The sequence below is a fragment of the Chrysemys picta genome, chromosome 17, assembly GCF_011386835.1.
Source record: "Chrysemys picta bellii isolate R12L10 chromosome 17, ASM1138683v2, whole genome shotgun sequence".
Taxonomy (NCBI): domain Eukaryota; kingdom Metazoa; phylum Chordata; order Testudines; family Emydidae; genus Chrysemys; species Chrysemys picta.
Window position 1 is genome coordinate 26,575,269 of NC_088807.1, and position 15,000 is coordinate 26,590,268.

The 15,000-nt window shown below is 66.4% G+C and overlaps 1 protein-coding gene and 1 long non-coding RNA gene across 2 annotated transcripts in view; both read left to right on the plus strand.

Moving 5' to 3' along the window:
* The window catches only part of BGN (biglycan), a 62,858-nt gene that overhangs the window by 25,465 nt on the left and 22,393 nt on the right, over window positions 1–15,000 (plus strand). The window contains 3 exon segments of the mRNA XM_065571007.1: window positions 82–625; window positions 1,018–1,242; window positions 2,529–2,622. Of these exon segments, the coding sequence (XP_065427079.1) occupies window positions 82–625; window positions 1,018–1,242; window positions 2,529–2,622 (863 nt within the window).
* Window positions 12,868–15,000, plus strand: part of LOC135976286 (uncharacterized) — a 15,014-nt gene continuing 12,881 nt past the window's right edge. Inside the window, exon 1 of the long non-coding RNA XR_010593448.1 lies at window positions 12,868–13,065. This is a non-coding gene — a long non-coding RNA (uncharacterized LOC135976286). The remainder of the gene's footprint in view (window positions 13,066–15,000) is intronic.

Genomic DNA, 15,000 nt, shown 5'->3' on the forward strand with positions numbered 1-15,000 from the left:
GCCCCGGCCTCCCGCCTGCCAGGGGCCCATCGCCCCGGCCTCCCGCCTGCCAGCCCGTCGCCCCGGCCTCCCGCCTGCCAGGGGCCCATCGCCCCAGACTCCCGCCTGCCAGGGGCCCATCGCCCCGGCCTCCCGCCTGCCAGGGGCCCATCGCCCTGGTATCCCGCCTGCCAGCCCATCGCCCCGGCCTCCCGCCTGCCAGAGGCCTATCGCCCTGGTATCCCACCTGCCAGCCCATCGCCCCGGCATCCCGTCTGCCAGCCCATCGCCCCGGCCTCCCGCATGCCAGAGGACCATCGCCCCGGTATCCTGCCTGCCAGCCCATCTACCCCGGGATCCTGCCTGCCAGCCCATCGCCCCGGCCTCCCGCCTGCCAGGGGCCCATCACCCCGGCCTCCCGCCTGCCAGCCCATCTACCCCGGGATCCTGCCTGCCAGCCCATCGCCCCGGTATCCCGCCTGCCAGCCCATCTACCCCGGCATCCCGCCTGCCAGCCCATCGCCCCGGCCTCCCGCCTGCCAGAGGCCTATCGCCCTGGTATCCCGCCTGCCAGCCCATCGCCCCGGCATCCCGCCTGCCAGCCCATCTACCCTGGCATCCCGCCTGCCAGAGGCCTATCGCCCTGGTATCCCGCCTGCCAGCCCATCGCCCCGGCATCCCGCCTGCCAGCCCATCTACCCTGGCATCCCGCCTGCCAGGGGCCCATCGCCACCGGCACCCCGCCTGCCAGCCCATCTAACCCGGCATCCCGCATGCCAGAGGCCCATCGCCCCCGGCATCCCGCCTGCCAGCCCATCTACCCCCGGCCTCCCGCATGCCAGAGGCCCATCACCCCGGTATCCCGCCTGCCAGTCCATCGCTCCGGCCTTCCGCCTGCCAGAGGCCCATCGCCCCGGCGTCCCGCCTGCCAGGGGCCCATCGCCCCGGTATCCCGCCTGCCAGCCCATCGCCCCGGCCTCCCGCCTGCCAGCCCATCTACCCCGGCATTCCCCCCAGGGACCCAACCCTGATCACCAGCGCCCCCTGCCCCGCTGCCCACCCCCCGGTGCTCCCCAGCACCTGGCCCTGAGCACTGGGGCGAGTTCTGCCGGGTGGATGAGCTGTGGGTCACTCCGGTCTCTCTGCCCCCAGAGATGGGGGGCAACCCCTTGGAGAACAGCGGATTCGAACCCGGCGCCTTTGACGGCCTGAAGCTGAATTATCTGCGCATCTCAGAAGCCAAACTGACAGGTGTCCCCAAAGGTAAGCGCCCTGCCCCCCGGCCTGCCCCCCCGCCCCCCCTGCTCTTCCCCCCGCCCCCCTGCTCTTCCCCCCCGCCCCCCCGGCCTGCCCCCCAACCCCCCCAACCCCCCCCGCCCCCCAGCCTGCCCCCCCCGGCCTGCCCCCCAACCTCCCCGAGCGCCCCGGCCTGCCCCCCTGCTATTCCCCCAACCCCCTCCCGCACCCCCCAGCCTGCCCCCCAACCTCCCCCAACCCCCCAGCCTGCCCCCCAACCCTCCCCAGCGCCCCGGCCTGCCCCCTGCAATTCCCCCAACCCCCTGCCGCCCCCCCGGCCTGCCCCCCAACCCCCCCCCAGCGCCCCGGCCTGCCCCCCTGCAATTCCCCCAACCCCCCCTCCCGCACCCCCGGCCTGCCCCAACCTCCCCCAACCCCCATGCTCTTCCCCCAACCTCCCCCAGCTCCCCAGCCCCCCTGCTCTTCCCCCAGTGCCCCGGCCTGCCCCCCTGCTACTCCCCCAACCCCCTCCCGCACTCCCCGGCCTGCCCCCAACCTCCCCCAACCCCCATGCTCTTCCCCCAACCTCCCCCAGCCCCCCGGCCTGCTCCCCAGCCCCTCCCGCCCCCCCTGCTCTTCCCCCAGCGCCCCGACCTGCCCCCTGCTATTCCCCCAACCTCCCCAGCCCCCCTGGCCTGCCCCCCAACCTCCCCCAACACCCCAGCCTGCCCCCCTGCTATTCCCCCAACCCCCTCCCGCCCCCCGGCCTGCCCCCCCAACCTCCCCCAGCGCCCCGGCCTGCCCCCTGCTATTCCCCCAACCCCCTCCCGCCCCCGGCCTGCCCCCCAACCCCCCCCAGCGCCCCGACCTGCCCCCCTGCTATTCCCCCAACCTCCCCCAGCCCCCCCGGCCTGCCCCCCAACCTCCCCCAGTGCCCCGGCCTGCCCCCCTGTTATTCCCCCAACCCCCTCCCACCCCCCCGGCCTGCCCCCTAACCCCCCCGCCGTTGCCCACCCCAGCCCGCTGGCTGACCCCGTGGTGTCCTGGGACCCCCAGTACTGCCCCCCTCCCATGTCTGGGACCCCTCCCCACCCTGCTCCTCAGGTCCCCCCAGATCCTGCCCCCTCTGGCTGGGACCCCCAGCACTCAGGTCAGGGCATCAGAGCCCCTACTGCACCCCGCTCCCCCGCACACAATATCCCCCCCTGATCAAACCCAGCTCCCCCCCCCACCCCTGGGATCCTCCTGCATGTAACCTGCCCCCGGCTCCCAGCCCCCTGGGGGCCCCCTGACCCCCCTTCTCTGCCCCCCAGACCTGCCTGAGACCCTAAACGAGCTGCACCTGGATCACAACAAAATCCAAGCCATTGAACTGGAAGATCTGATCCGCTACGGCAAGCTGGCCAGGTGAGTGCGCGCGGCCCCCCGGCTGCCCCCCAACTGCCCCCCCACCTGCCCCCCGGCTGCCCCCCAACTGCCCCCCGGCCCCCCGACCTACCCCCCGACTGCCCCCCGGCTGCCCCCCACCTGCCCCCCGGCTGCCCCCCCAACTGCCCCACAACTGCCCCCCAACTGCCCCACAAACTGCCCCCCGGCCCCCCGACTACCCCCCGGCTGCCCCCCAAACTGCCCCCGGCCCCCCGACTGCCCCCCCGGCTACCCCCCCCAACTGCCCCCCGGCTGCCCCACAACTGCCCCCGGCTGCCCCCCAACTGCCCCCCGCCTGCCCCCCAACTGCCCCCTGTTGCGGAGTGTGGGGGAGTCAGGGCCCTGCACCCCTCTTTCCCGAGATTCACTGCGACTCTCAACCAGCCAGTAAAGCAGAAGGTTTATTTAAGGACAGGAACACAGTCTCAAGCAGAGCGTGTAGGTACGACCAGACCCCCTCAGTTAGGTCCCTCTGGGAGGTTCAGGGAGCTTAGACCCCAGCTTGGGGTTCCCTGCGTTGCACCACCCAGCCCAAACCGAAACTAAACTCCCAACTCCTCCCGCTGCTCCTCTCCTTTGTCCAGTCTCCCGGCAGAAGGTGTTAATTCTCCCCACCCCCGTTCCTGGCTCAGGTTACAGCTCAGGTAGCTTCCTTCAAGGAAGTCCCACATCCCCACTGCAACCCCCCTGCAACATTCCCAGGTCAAATCTGCCCTGCTCCCTGCTCCGTCACATCCCCAACTGCCCCCGGCTACCCCCCGACTGCCCCCCGGCTACCCCCCGACTGCCCCCCGGCTGCCCCCCGGCTACCCCCCAACTGCCCCCCAGCTGCCCCCGGCTGCTCACCGACTGCCCCCAGCTGCCCCCCGGCTACCCCCCGACTGCCCCCCGGCTACCCCCCGGCTGCCCCCCGGCTACCCCCCAACTGCCCCCCAGCTGCCCCCGGCTGCTCACCGACTGCCCCCCAGCTGCCCCCCGACTGCCCCCCAACTGCCCCCGGCCCCCGGCTGCCCCCCGGCTACCCCCCAACTGCCCCCCAGCTGCCCCCCAACTGCCCCCAGCTGCTCACCGACTGCCCCCAGCTGCCCCCCGACTGCCCCCCAGCTGCCCCGGCCCCCCGCCTGCCCCTGGCCCCCCGGCTGCCCCCCGGCTGCCCCCCAGCTGCCCCCCAACTGCCCCCCGGCTGCCCCCGGCCCCCGCCTGCCCCCGCCTGCCCCCCAGCTGCCCCAGAACTGCCCCCCAACTGCCCCCGGCCCCCCGCCTGCCCCCCGCCTGCCCCCCAACTGCTCCCGGCCCCCCAACTGCCCCCCACCCCAACTGCTCCCGGCCGCCTGATCCACTATGGGAAGCTGGGCAGGTAAGTGCCCCCAGCCCCCCCAGCCCCCCCAATCCGCTACAGGAAGTTGTCCAGGTAACAGCCCCCCCCCCCCCCCGCCACCAGGCCCCCATAAATAGCTTCACATGGTCCAGCCACTGGAGGGAACCACAGAGCCCCACGGCTGCGTCCACCCATCCTCCAAACATCCCAGGTACCCCACCCCCGCTGCCCAGCCCCCATAGCTACCCCCCCCCCCCGTCCATCCGTCCATCCATCCCCCGCTCTCCGCGCAGGCTGGGGCTGGGGCACAACGCCATCCGGATGATCGAGAACGGGAGCTTGGCCTTCGTCCCAGCGCTCCGGGAGCTGCACCTCGACCACAACCGCTCTCCCGCGTGCCCTCCGGGCTGCCCAGCCTCCGCTTCCTGCAGGTGAGGCTGGGGCGCCCCCCGGTGGCGGGATCGCCTCTCTGGGCCGCCCAGAGGGTTCAGGGGGCCTGGGGCAAAGCGGGCGAGCTGCGGCGCTTGTACTCACCCGGTGGCGGTCCGGGTCTTCGGCGGCATTTCAGTGGTGGGGGGCCCTTCAGCCGCTCTGCGTCCTCGGCAGCACTGAAGGACCCGCCGCCGAAATGCTGCCGGAGACCCGGAGCGCCGCCCGGTGAGTAAAAAGGCGCCTCTAGCCAGGAAAGGGATTCCCGGCCATGGCTCGCAGGGCCCCTGTGGGGCCCGGGGCCTGGGGCAAATTGCCCCTCTTTCACCGCCCTCTGGGCGGCCCTGGGCAGAGGGGCTTATTGGAAAATCTCCCCCTCCCTTCCCACAAGACTGGGGAGCCCCCCCATGAACCCCTTTCTTGCCTCCCTCTGATGGGGGGCTTGGGGCTCTAAACTCTCCTGTTCAGCCCCCACTCTCCCTTCCCCCAGGTGGGCATTAGGGGGTTAATGGGGGGATCTGTGCTTTTGGGGGACTGTGGGGGAATCTGAGGGGTTGAGGGGGCTGGGGGGTTCTGGGGAGTTGGGTTGGGGGGCTGTGATGGGGAGTCAGGGGGGCTGTGATGAGGGTGCTGAGGGGATGCGATGGGAAGTCTGGGGGTGTGATGGGTGGGGGGCCTGGGGGTGCTAGCTGACCTCCCCCTCCCCCCAGGTGGTGTACCTGCACGCCAATGACATCACGCAGGTGGGAGTGAACGATTTCTGCCCCGTGGGGTTCGGGGTGAAGCGAGCCTATTACAACGGAATCAGTCTCTTCGGGAACCCGGTCCCCTACTGGGAGGTGCAGCCGGCCACCTTCCGCTGCGTCACCGACCGCCTGGCCATCCAGTTCGGCAACTACAAGAAATAAGGGGGCCAGGGAGGGGGGGCGGGGGTGCAATGGGGGGGGAGCCGGGGGAAGTGTAGGGGGACTAGAAGGGGGCAGCAGGGGGTCTGGGGGTGCAGGGAGTGGGGAAACCAGAGGCCCATTGGGTCCAGCGCTGTGACCCCATTACCTGCCATGCCGGGGGGCAGCTCTAGCGTCGACTCGGTAACCCACAGAGGGTCGGGGGGCAGATGGGGCCCCTGCCATGTAGCTTCAAAGCACATGTGCCAGCGTCGGTAGGATCGGGGCCACTGGGATCTTACTGCCAATCCTTGGAAAGTTTACCAACCCTCCCCCCACAACTACCCCCGGGACCGTTTGCCCCCCAAATCATGAAAACAGGGTGGAAAGGTTGAGGGCTCGGCCCCAAACAGGTTAGAATTTTGCAACTTGGGTGGGGAGGAAGGCCCCCAGAGGTGACAAAATCTCACAAGAGAATTGCAAACAAATTGACAAAGAAAATCTTGAAACCATCAGGGAGAAAATGTTGGGGGGGAAATGGAGAAAATTTGTAACAATTGTGGCAACAAAACCCAAAAAATCTTCGCAAGCTTGCATGAGTGTGCAGGAGAATTTTGCTGGCTGACTTCTTTGCAAATTGGCGAGAAACGGCAAAGAGATTAGAACCCAAAGCCATGGAGATTGGCAGCCCAAAGCCATGGAGATTGGAACCCAAAGCCATGGAGAATATTGAACATTTTTTTTAAACACATCTGCATGAATGTTTTGCCCTAAAAGCGTCATGGAAAAATTGTAAAAATTTTGCAAGAAAGTTCTTGCCACATTTGCATGAAAATGTAAGAAAAGATTGAAAAAAAGAAAAGTCATGAAGAAAAGTGCAAAAAATGTTGCAAGGCAATTTGTAATACATTTGCATACACATGCATGAGCTTTGCAACAACAAAATCACCCCATAATTTTGAATGAAAATCCAAGAGCATTTTACCCCCCAAAAATTACATTTTGCATTCAAGTACAAAAGTATTTTGCAAAAAAGTCATTGGAAAAATTGCAAAAGAAAATGTATAAATTTGCATGAGAAAGGAAAAAATTGCTAATGGTGTCATGCAGAAAATGGCAAATATTTTGAAAAAATCTTTAATACATTTGTATGAAAATGCATGACAGTTTTGCAAAAACAGTTATTAAATTGGCAATAAAACGCAACAAAGTCACAGAGAAAATTGCAAACATTATTTTAAATATATTTGGAAATTTGCATGAAAACTCAAAGATATGCACAAAATGGCACTCCCCAAAAGTCAAGAAGAAAACTGAAAACGTTTTGAAAAAGAAATATAAAACACAATCTGTAACAATTTACGAGAAAAAGTCATCATGAAAATTCGGGACAAAATTTGCCAACGATCGCTGAAAACATTGCAAAACATGTGGCCGAAGATCGTGCAAAATGTGCATAACGACTTGTGAAAATTTTGCAAAGGCAAAAACGTGGAAAAGACATGACGAAATCGTGCAAAACTGTTGCAGAAATATCCCACCCCCAAGTGGCAAACATTTTGCATACAAAGTGCGCTCCATTCTTCACTAATTAGTGCCAATATTTCCTGCTAAGTTCTCCGACACGCGTGTGCACAACTCCCTGGCAATGTACCAATCTCGCAAGCCACCGGACATCCCCCCCGGGAAACCAAAGCACCAGCTGATGGTTTCTGCTCCCACACGCGTGTGAGCCGCCTGGTCCTGGTGCCCGCAGCCCGGGCGAAGGGAAGGCAGCGCTCAGCGGTGGAGCCAAGAACTCGGAGCGGGACTCGCTGGTGCCTGTGGGGGGCAGGGTTTGCAGCCCTGCTGCTTTGAAGACCCTCGGGGGGCGTGGGTGTGAAATTTCCCGCTTTGCACACGTTTGCTGCCTCATGGGTTTTTCCTTCTTCTTGTTCCCGAAATGCATGGGCGCGGCCTGCTCCAGCCCTGCTCCTTGACACGCGCCGGTGCTTGAAGGCCCGATTCTCTCCCGTGGCAGCCACGATTTGGTGGGACGAGAGCACAGGTGGGCCAGGACCCTGCCAGGCAATGGGGAGAGTGCACCCCCCAGGGCGGGGGGCTAGACGGCCAGGGACGATCCTGCTGGGTACGTGTAGGATGGGGTGCCCAGAGGCTCCCCACCACCCTCAGAGTTCACCCCACCCCCTTAGTGCCCAACCCCCAAGCCCTGGATTTCCACTGCGCCCCGGGGCTGGGCAGATGGGACTGGGAACAGGACCCCCAGGCAACCCGAGCTGCGAGCCAACCCCTCCCCCACCGCGGGTGTGACTGTGTGTAACGTCGTGTGCAATAGAAACGCCGAGAACGGCGGCTAATAAAAGTTAGCGTCGGGTTCAGCTGCGCCTCCTGCATGGCGTGTGTGGGGCTGTGGGAGGGGGGCAGGGGCCTGTCGCCTCTCAGGGGCGCCAGCTCCCCCCAGCCCCAGGGCAGGGACTGGCTGGCTCAGGGGGGCAGGCAATGGGGCAGGGGCCTGGCGCCTCTCAGGGGCGCCAGCTCCCACCAGCCCCAGGGCAGGGACTGGCTGGCTCAGGGGGGCAGGGAATGGGGCAGGGGCCTGTCGCCTCTCAGGGGCGCCAGCTCCCCCCAGCCCCAGGGCAGGGACTGGCTGGCTCAGGGGGGCGGGGAATGGGGCAGGGGCCTGTCCCCTCTGGGGGGGCGCCGGCTCCCCCCAGCCCCAGGGCAGGGACTGGCTGGCTCAGGGGGGCGGGGAATGGGGCAGGGGCCTGTCGCCTCTCAGGGGCGCCAGCTCCCCCCAGCCCCAGGGCAGGGACTGGCTGGCTCAGGGGGGCAGGCAATGGGGCAGGGGCCTGTCCCCTCTGGGGGGGCGCCAGCTCCCATCGGCCCCAGGGCAGGGACTGGCTGGCTGGGGCACATCTCCATGGATGGCATCCAGCCCCCAGCTTTTCCAGTATGGGGGGCCCGGGGTGCTGGGATGTGGGAACCAGCACGAAGGGCAGACGGAGCCGGGGCCAGGGGCTTTGGCCCAGAAGAGAGACAGAGAGATCGCCCCAGCCCTCCACTCCAAAGTGCCCCCACTGAGCCCCACAGCCCTCCCTGCCCAGCCCCCCAGCTGCCCAGCCAGACGTCTCTGGGGCCCCGGGACCCGCCCTGCGCTCCCAGCCAGGCAAAACCCGGCTCCATCTCTAGGTTGCGTGGCCGGCGCCAGCCGAGCCGGGCCCCAGCCCCCATTAGCCGGCGGCCCCCTCAATACCGTCAGCTGGTTCGGCTCCTCGGGCCCCTGGCACCCGGCCCGGCCCCAGCCCGGTGCCAGGAGACGGCCAGGAGCCATGGACGGCTCTGCCCGATTCCGGTATCCATCCCTCCCTCCGTCCATCCCTCCGTCCCGCCCCCAGCCCTGTATCCATCCCCCCTGTATCCTTCCCCTATCCCCCCCACAGCCCTGTATCCTTCTCCCCATCCCCCCACAGCCCTGTATCCATCCCCCATCCCCCCTACAGCCCTGTATCCATCCCCCCCGCCCCAGCCCTGTATCCAACCCCCATCCCCCCTGTATCCATCCCCATCCCCCCACAGCCCTGTATCCATCCCCCCACAGCCCTGTATCCATCCCCCATCCCCCCTGTATCCATCCCCCATCCCCCCACAGCCCTGTATCCTTCCCCTATCCCCCCACAGCCCTGTATCCTTCCCCCATCCCCCCTACAACCCTGTATCCATCCGCCCCGCCCCAGCCCTGTATCCATCCCCCCTGTATCCTTCCCCTATCCCCCCACAGCCCTGTATCCTTCTCCCCATCCCCCCTACAACCCTGTATCCATCCGCCCCGCCCCAGCCCTGTATCCATCCCCCTGTATCCTTCCCCTATCCCCCCCACAGCCCTGTATCCTTCTCTCCATCCCCCCACAGCCCTGTATCCATCCCCCATCCCCCCTGTATCCATCCCCCATCCCCCCACAGCCCTGTATCCATCCCCCATCCCCCCACAGCCCTGTATCCATCCCCCCACAGCCCTGTATCCTTCTCCCCATCCCCCTACAGCCCTGTATCCATCCCCCCTACAGCCCTGTATCCATCCCCCATCCCCTGTGTATCCTTCCCCCATCCCCCATCCCACCCAGAGCCCTGTATCCATCCCCCCATTCCCCCACAGCCCTGTATCCATCCCCCATCCCACCCAGAGCCCTGTATCCATCCCCCATCCCCCCACAGCCCTGTATCCATCCCCCCTGTATCCTTCCCCCATCCCCCCCACAGCCCTGTATCCTTCTCCCCATCCCCCCCAGAGCCCTGTATCCATCCCTTCATCCCCCCCCACAGACCTGTATCCTTCCCGCATCCCCCCCACAGCCCTGTATCCTTCTCCCCATCCCCCACAGCCCTGTATCCATCCCCCATCCCCCCTGTATCCATCCCCCATCCCCCCACAGACCTGTATCCTTCTCCCCATCCCACCCAGAGCCCTGTATCCATCCCCGCACAGCCCTGTATCCTTCCCCCATCCCCCTACAGCCCTGTATACATCCACCCCGCCCCAGCCCTGTATCCATCCCCCATCCATCCTTCCCCCATCCCCCCCAGAGCCCTGTATCCTTCCCCCATCCCCCCCACAGCCCTGTATCCATCCCCCATCCCCCTACAGCCTTGTATCCATCCCCCCGCCCCCAGCCCTGCATCCACCCCCCCAGCCCTGTATCCATCCCCCATCTCCCCCAGACCCCTGTATCCTTCCCTCTATCCCCCCAGAGCCCTGTATCCATCCCCCATCCCCCCACAGCCCTGTATCCTTCCCCATCCCCCCAAGAGCCCTGTATCCTTCCCCCATCCCCCCACTGCCCTGTATCCATCCCCCCATCCCCCACACAGACCTGTAACCCCCCCATCCCCCCCAGAGCCCTGTATTCTTCCCCTCATCGCCCTACAGCCCTGTATCCATCCCCCATCTCCCCCAGAGCCCTGTATCCATCCCCCCATGCCCCACTGCCCTGTATTCATCCCCCCATTCCCCCACAGCCCTGTATCCATCCCCCATCCCCACACAGCCCTGTATCCATCCTCCCGCAGCCCTGTACCCTTCCCCCATCCCACCATCCCCCACAGCCCTGTATCCATCCCCTATCCCCCCACAGCCCTGTATCCTTCTCCCCATCCCCCCACAGCCCTGTATCCATCCCCCATCCCCCCACAGCCCTGTATCCTTCTCCCCATCCCCCCACAGCCCTGTATCCATCCCCCATCCCCCCACAGCCCTGTATCCTTTCCCCCATCCCCCACTGCCCTGTATCCATCCCCCCCAGAGCCCTGTTTCCATCCCCCAGAACCCTGTATCCATCTCCCCATCCCCCCACAGCCCTGTATCCTTCCCTCCATCTCCCCACAGCCCTGTATCCATCCCCCCACAGCCCTGTATCCATCCCCCCATCCCCTTACAGCCCTGTATCCTTCCCTCCATCTCCCCACAGACCTGTATCCATCCCCCATCCCCCCACAGACCTGTGTCCTTCTCCCCATCCCCCCACAGCCCTGTATCCTTCCCCCATCCCCCACAGCCCTGTATCCATCCCCCCCACAGCCCTGTATCCATCCCCCCCACTGCCCTGTATCCTTCCCCCATCCCACCATCCCCCACAGCCCTGTATCCATCCCCCCATCCCCGCCCCACGACCCCCTCTGTCGGTCCGTGTGTCCGTCGACATCTGTCCCGCTCCATGGCTCCCCATCACGGTTTCTATCCACCTCCCACCTTCATTCCCCTCCGTCCCCCCTTTTGGGGATCAGCCCCTCTGCTCCCCCCAGCCCAGTTCCCCCTCCAGAGCGGGGAGTTCCAGCAATTCACATGGGGATGTGGGGTCCCCTGGGTCCATGGCTGGTGGGGGGCGGCCCCTGGGTCCATGGCTGGTGGGGGGTCCCCTGGGTCCATGGCTGCTGGGGGCTGCCCCTAGGTCCCAGGCTGGTGGGGGACGGCCCCTGGGTCCATGGCTGGTGGGGAGCTGCCCCTGGGTCCCAGGATAGTTGGGGGCGGCCCCTGGGTCCCAGGCTGGTGGGGGCTGCCCCTGGGCCCATGGCTGGTGGGGGGTCCCCTGGGTCCCAGGCTGGTGGGGGGTCCCCTGGGTCCATGTCTGCTGGGGGCTGCCCCTGGGTCCATGGCTGCTGGGGGGCGGCCCCTGGGTCCCAGGCTGGTGGGGTACGGCCCCTGGGTCCATGGCTGGTGGGGGGCTGCCCCTGGGTCCCAGGATAGTTGGGGGCGGCCCCTGGGTCCCAGGCTGGTGGGGGGCTGCCCCTGGGCCCATGGCTGGTGGGGGGTCCCCTGGGTCCCAGGCTGGTGGGGGGCTGCCCCTGGGTCCCAGGCTGGTGGGGGGCTGCCCCTGGGTCCATGGCTGGTGGGGGGTCCCCTGGGTCCATGGCTGGTGGGGGGTGGCCCCTGGGTCATGGCTGGTGGGGGGCGGCCCCTGGGTCCATGGCTGCTGGGGGGCTGCCCCTGGGTCCATGGCTGGGGGGCGGCCCCTGGGTCCATGGCTGCTGGGGGGTCCCCTGGGTCCATGGCTGCTGGGGGGCTGCCCCTGGGCCCATGGCTGGTGGGGGGTCCCCTGGGTCCATGGCTGCTGGGGGGCTGCCCCTGGGTCCATGGCTGGTGGGGGCGGCCCCTGGGTCCATGTCTGCTGGGGGGCGGCCCCTGGGTCCATGGCTGGTGGGGCGTCCCCTGGGTCCCAGGCTGCTGGGGGGTCCCTGGGTCCATGGCTGCTGGGGGGTCCCCTGGGTCCATGGCTGCTGGGTGGCTGCCCCTGGGTCATGGCTGGTGGGGGGCGGCCCCTGGGTCCATGGCTGGTGGGGGGCTGCCCCTGGGTCCATGGATGCTGGGGGGCGGCCCCTGGGTCCCAGGCTGGTGGGGGGTCCCCTGGGTCCATGGCTGGTGGGGGGCTGCCCCTGGGTCCCAGGCTGGTGGGGGGGCTGCCCCTGGGCCCATGGCTGGTGGGGGGCTGCCCCTGGGCCCATGGCTGGTGGGGGGTCCCCTGGGCCCATGGCTGCTGGGGGGCTGCCCCTGGGTCCCAGGCTGGTGGGGGGTCCCCTGGGTCCATGGCTGGTGGGGGGCTGCCCCTGGGTCCCAGGCTGGTGGGGGGTCCCCTGGGCCCATGGCTGGTGGGGGGCTGCCCCTGGGCCCATGGCTGGTGGGGGGTCCCCTGGGTCCCAGGCTGGTGGGGGGCTGCCCCTGGGCCCATGGCTGGTGGGGGGTCCCCTGGGTCCCAGGCTGGTGGGGGGTCCCCTGGGTCCCAGGCTGGTGGGGGGCTGCCCCTGGGCCCATGGCTGGTGGGGGGTCCCCTGGGCCCATGGCTGGTGGGGGGTCCCCTGGGTCCCAGGCTGGTGGGGGGCTGCCCTTGCGGTCATTGCCTGACACTAGGGGACGCTATTTTGCTGGCGGGGGGGGGGGCGATGCATCCTCCCATGCTGCCCCCCCCGCGCCGGCTGTGCCTGGGGGAGTCCGGGGGGGTGCGACGGGGACCCCCTGGCGGTGGGGCGGGGGGAGCCGGAAGCATCGGGCCTGTCCTCGGCCTCCGCTGCCGCTGTCACCTGCTCCTCCCCCCCCCCCCCCCCCCTCAGCATCAGGACCAGCCCGAGGACGCACCGTCCATGCAGCATGTGAAGCCAGGCGGGGATCCCGGAGCCCGCAGCGCCCTCAGCCCCACACAGCCCCCCCGCCCCGCCCCCTCCCCGCCCCACGGCCGTGGGGAAGCCGGGAGCGTCTCCCCCGCCCCCCCGCCCCTCCCAGCCCCGCGCCGGCTGCACCATGGCCTGGTAAGTCGCCGCCTCGGCACTGCGCTCTCGGAGGCGAATTGGGGGGGGGGGCTCCCGGATTGGGGACCCCCCCGGCAGGATGGTGGCTCTGCAGGGGCTGGGGGGGCCGGTGCAGACCCCCCCCCCCCCGCAGCGCCCATATTCCGTGTCCGGTGCAGAGATGCTGGGGGGGGGGGGGGGATGGGTTGTTCACTGCAGAGCTGCCTGCAGGAGGGGGCTGGGGGGCAGGGCGGGGGGGCGATTATTAAAGTGGGGAGGGCGCGGGGGGGGGCGGACAAAAATCCCCTGTTGCGAGGGTCGGCAGGTTGCAACGACCCCCCCCCCCCGCAGTTCATAATTCTCCAAACCTGCCCCTCCCATTGCATGTCATTCCCCCCCCCCCCCCGGCATGGCGGGTCTGTCACGCACCCTCCCGCAGCGCCCGGTCTGCCAGCGCCCCCCTCCCCCCATCGCAGTGGGGTCGTTACCGGATCATTATTGGCAAAGCCGGCCGGCTGTCAAGGGGACAGAGCCACCCGCCGGGGGGGGGGGGGGCTGGCGCACCTGGCCCGTGCGGTGGGGGGGCTGCTGAGACCTGGGGGGGGGGGGGGCAGCGGTGTTTCATAGCCAGCGAGGGCCCCCCCCACACTGCAGCACAATCGCTCCTGCAGTCAGTGCGGGGGGGGGGCTCTGGCTTCATCCCGACACCCCCGGTGCAAGGCACTGACCGGGGAGAGGGCTCTGGGAGCTGCCACAAAGCGAGACCCCCCGTTTTCTGGCCAATGGGCTCAGAGAATCCCTGGACTAGATGGAGGGAGGGCTGAATATGGTGTAGTGGGTGGATGGATGAATGGATAGATAGAGGTATGGGGGAATGGGGGGATGGATGGATGGAGGAATGGGGGGATGGAGGAATGGGGGGATGGATGGATAGAGGTATGGGGGATGGATGGATGGATGGATGGATGGATGGGGGAATGGGGGGATGGATGGATAGAGGTACGGGGGATGGATGGATGGGGGATGGGGGGGATGGATGGATAGAGGTATGGGGGGATGGATGCATGTGGAGTTAAGTATGAGGGTACACAGATGATGGATGTATGGATGGATGGAGGGAGGGAGTAAGGGAGGGAGGGAGGGGAAATATGGTATATTGGGATTTATGGATGGATAGAGGTATGGGGGGATGGATGGATGGATGGATGGATGGATGGATGGGGGAATGGGGATGGATGGATTGATGGATGCATAGAGGTGTGGGGGGATTGATTAATGGATGGTTAGATATAGGTGTGGGGGGATGGATGGATGGGGGAATGGGGGGATGGATGGATGGATGGATGGATGGATGGGGGAATGGGGGATGGATGCATAGAGGTGTGGGGGGATTGATTAATGGATGGTTAGATATAGGTGTGGGGGGATGGATGGATGGATGGATGGATGGATGGGGGAATGGGGGGATGGATGGATAGAGGTATGGGGGATGGATGGATGGATGGATGGATGGATGGATAGAGGTATGGCGGGTGGATGGATGGGGAGTTAAGTATGAGGGTACACAGATGAGGGAGGGAGAGAGGGAGGGACGGGTAAATATGGTATATTTAGATTGATGGATGGATAGAGGTGTGGGGGTGGATGGATGAGTTGGGAACTGTGGGCTGGGATGGCTGGAGGAATGAATACAGAGTGGTATATTGGGTGGGGAGAGAGGTGGAGATGGCGGGACGGATGGGTAAATAGTGTGCGCTTTGGCGGGATGGATGGGTAAGCTTGGTGGCAGTGGATGGAGGGAGCAGTACTTAGTGGTTAGATCCATAGTTGATGGATGGATGGATATGGGGGTAGATGGATGGATGGATAGATGCAGGAGGGTAGGTGGGAAAAGATGGATGAGTAGATGAATAGATAGGAATTGATGGGCTTGGATGGATGGATGGATGGATGGAT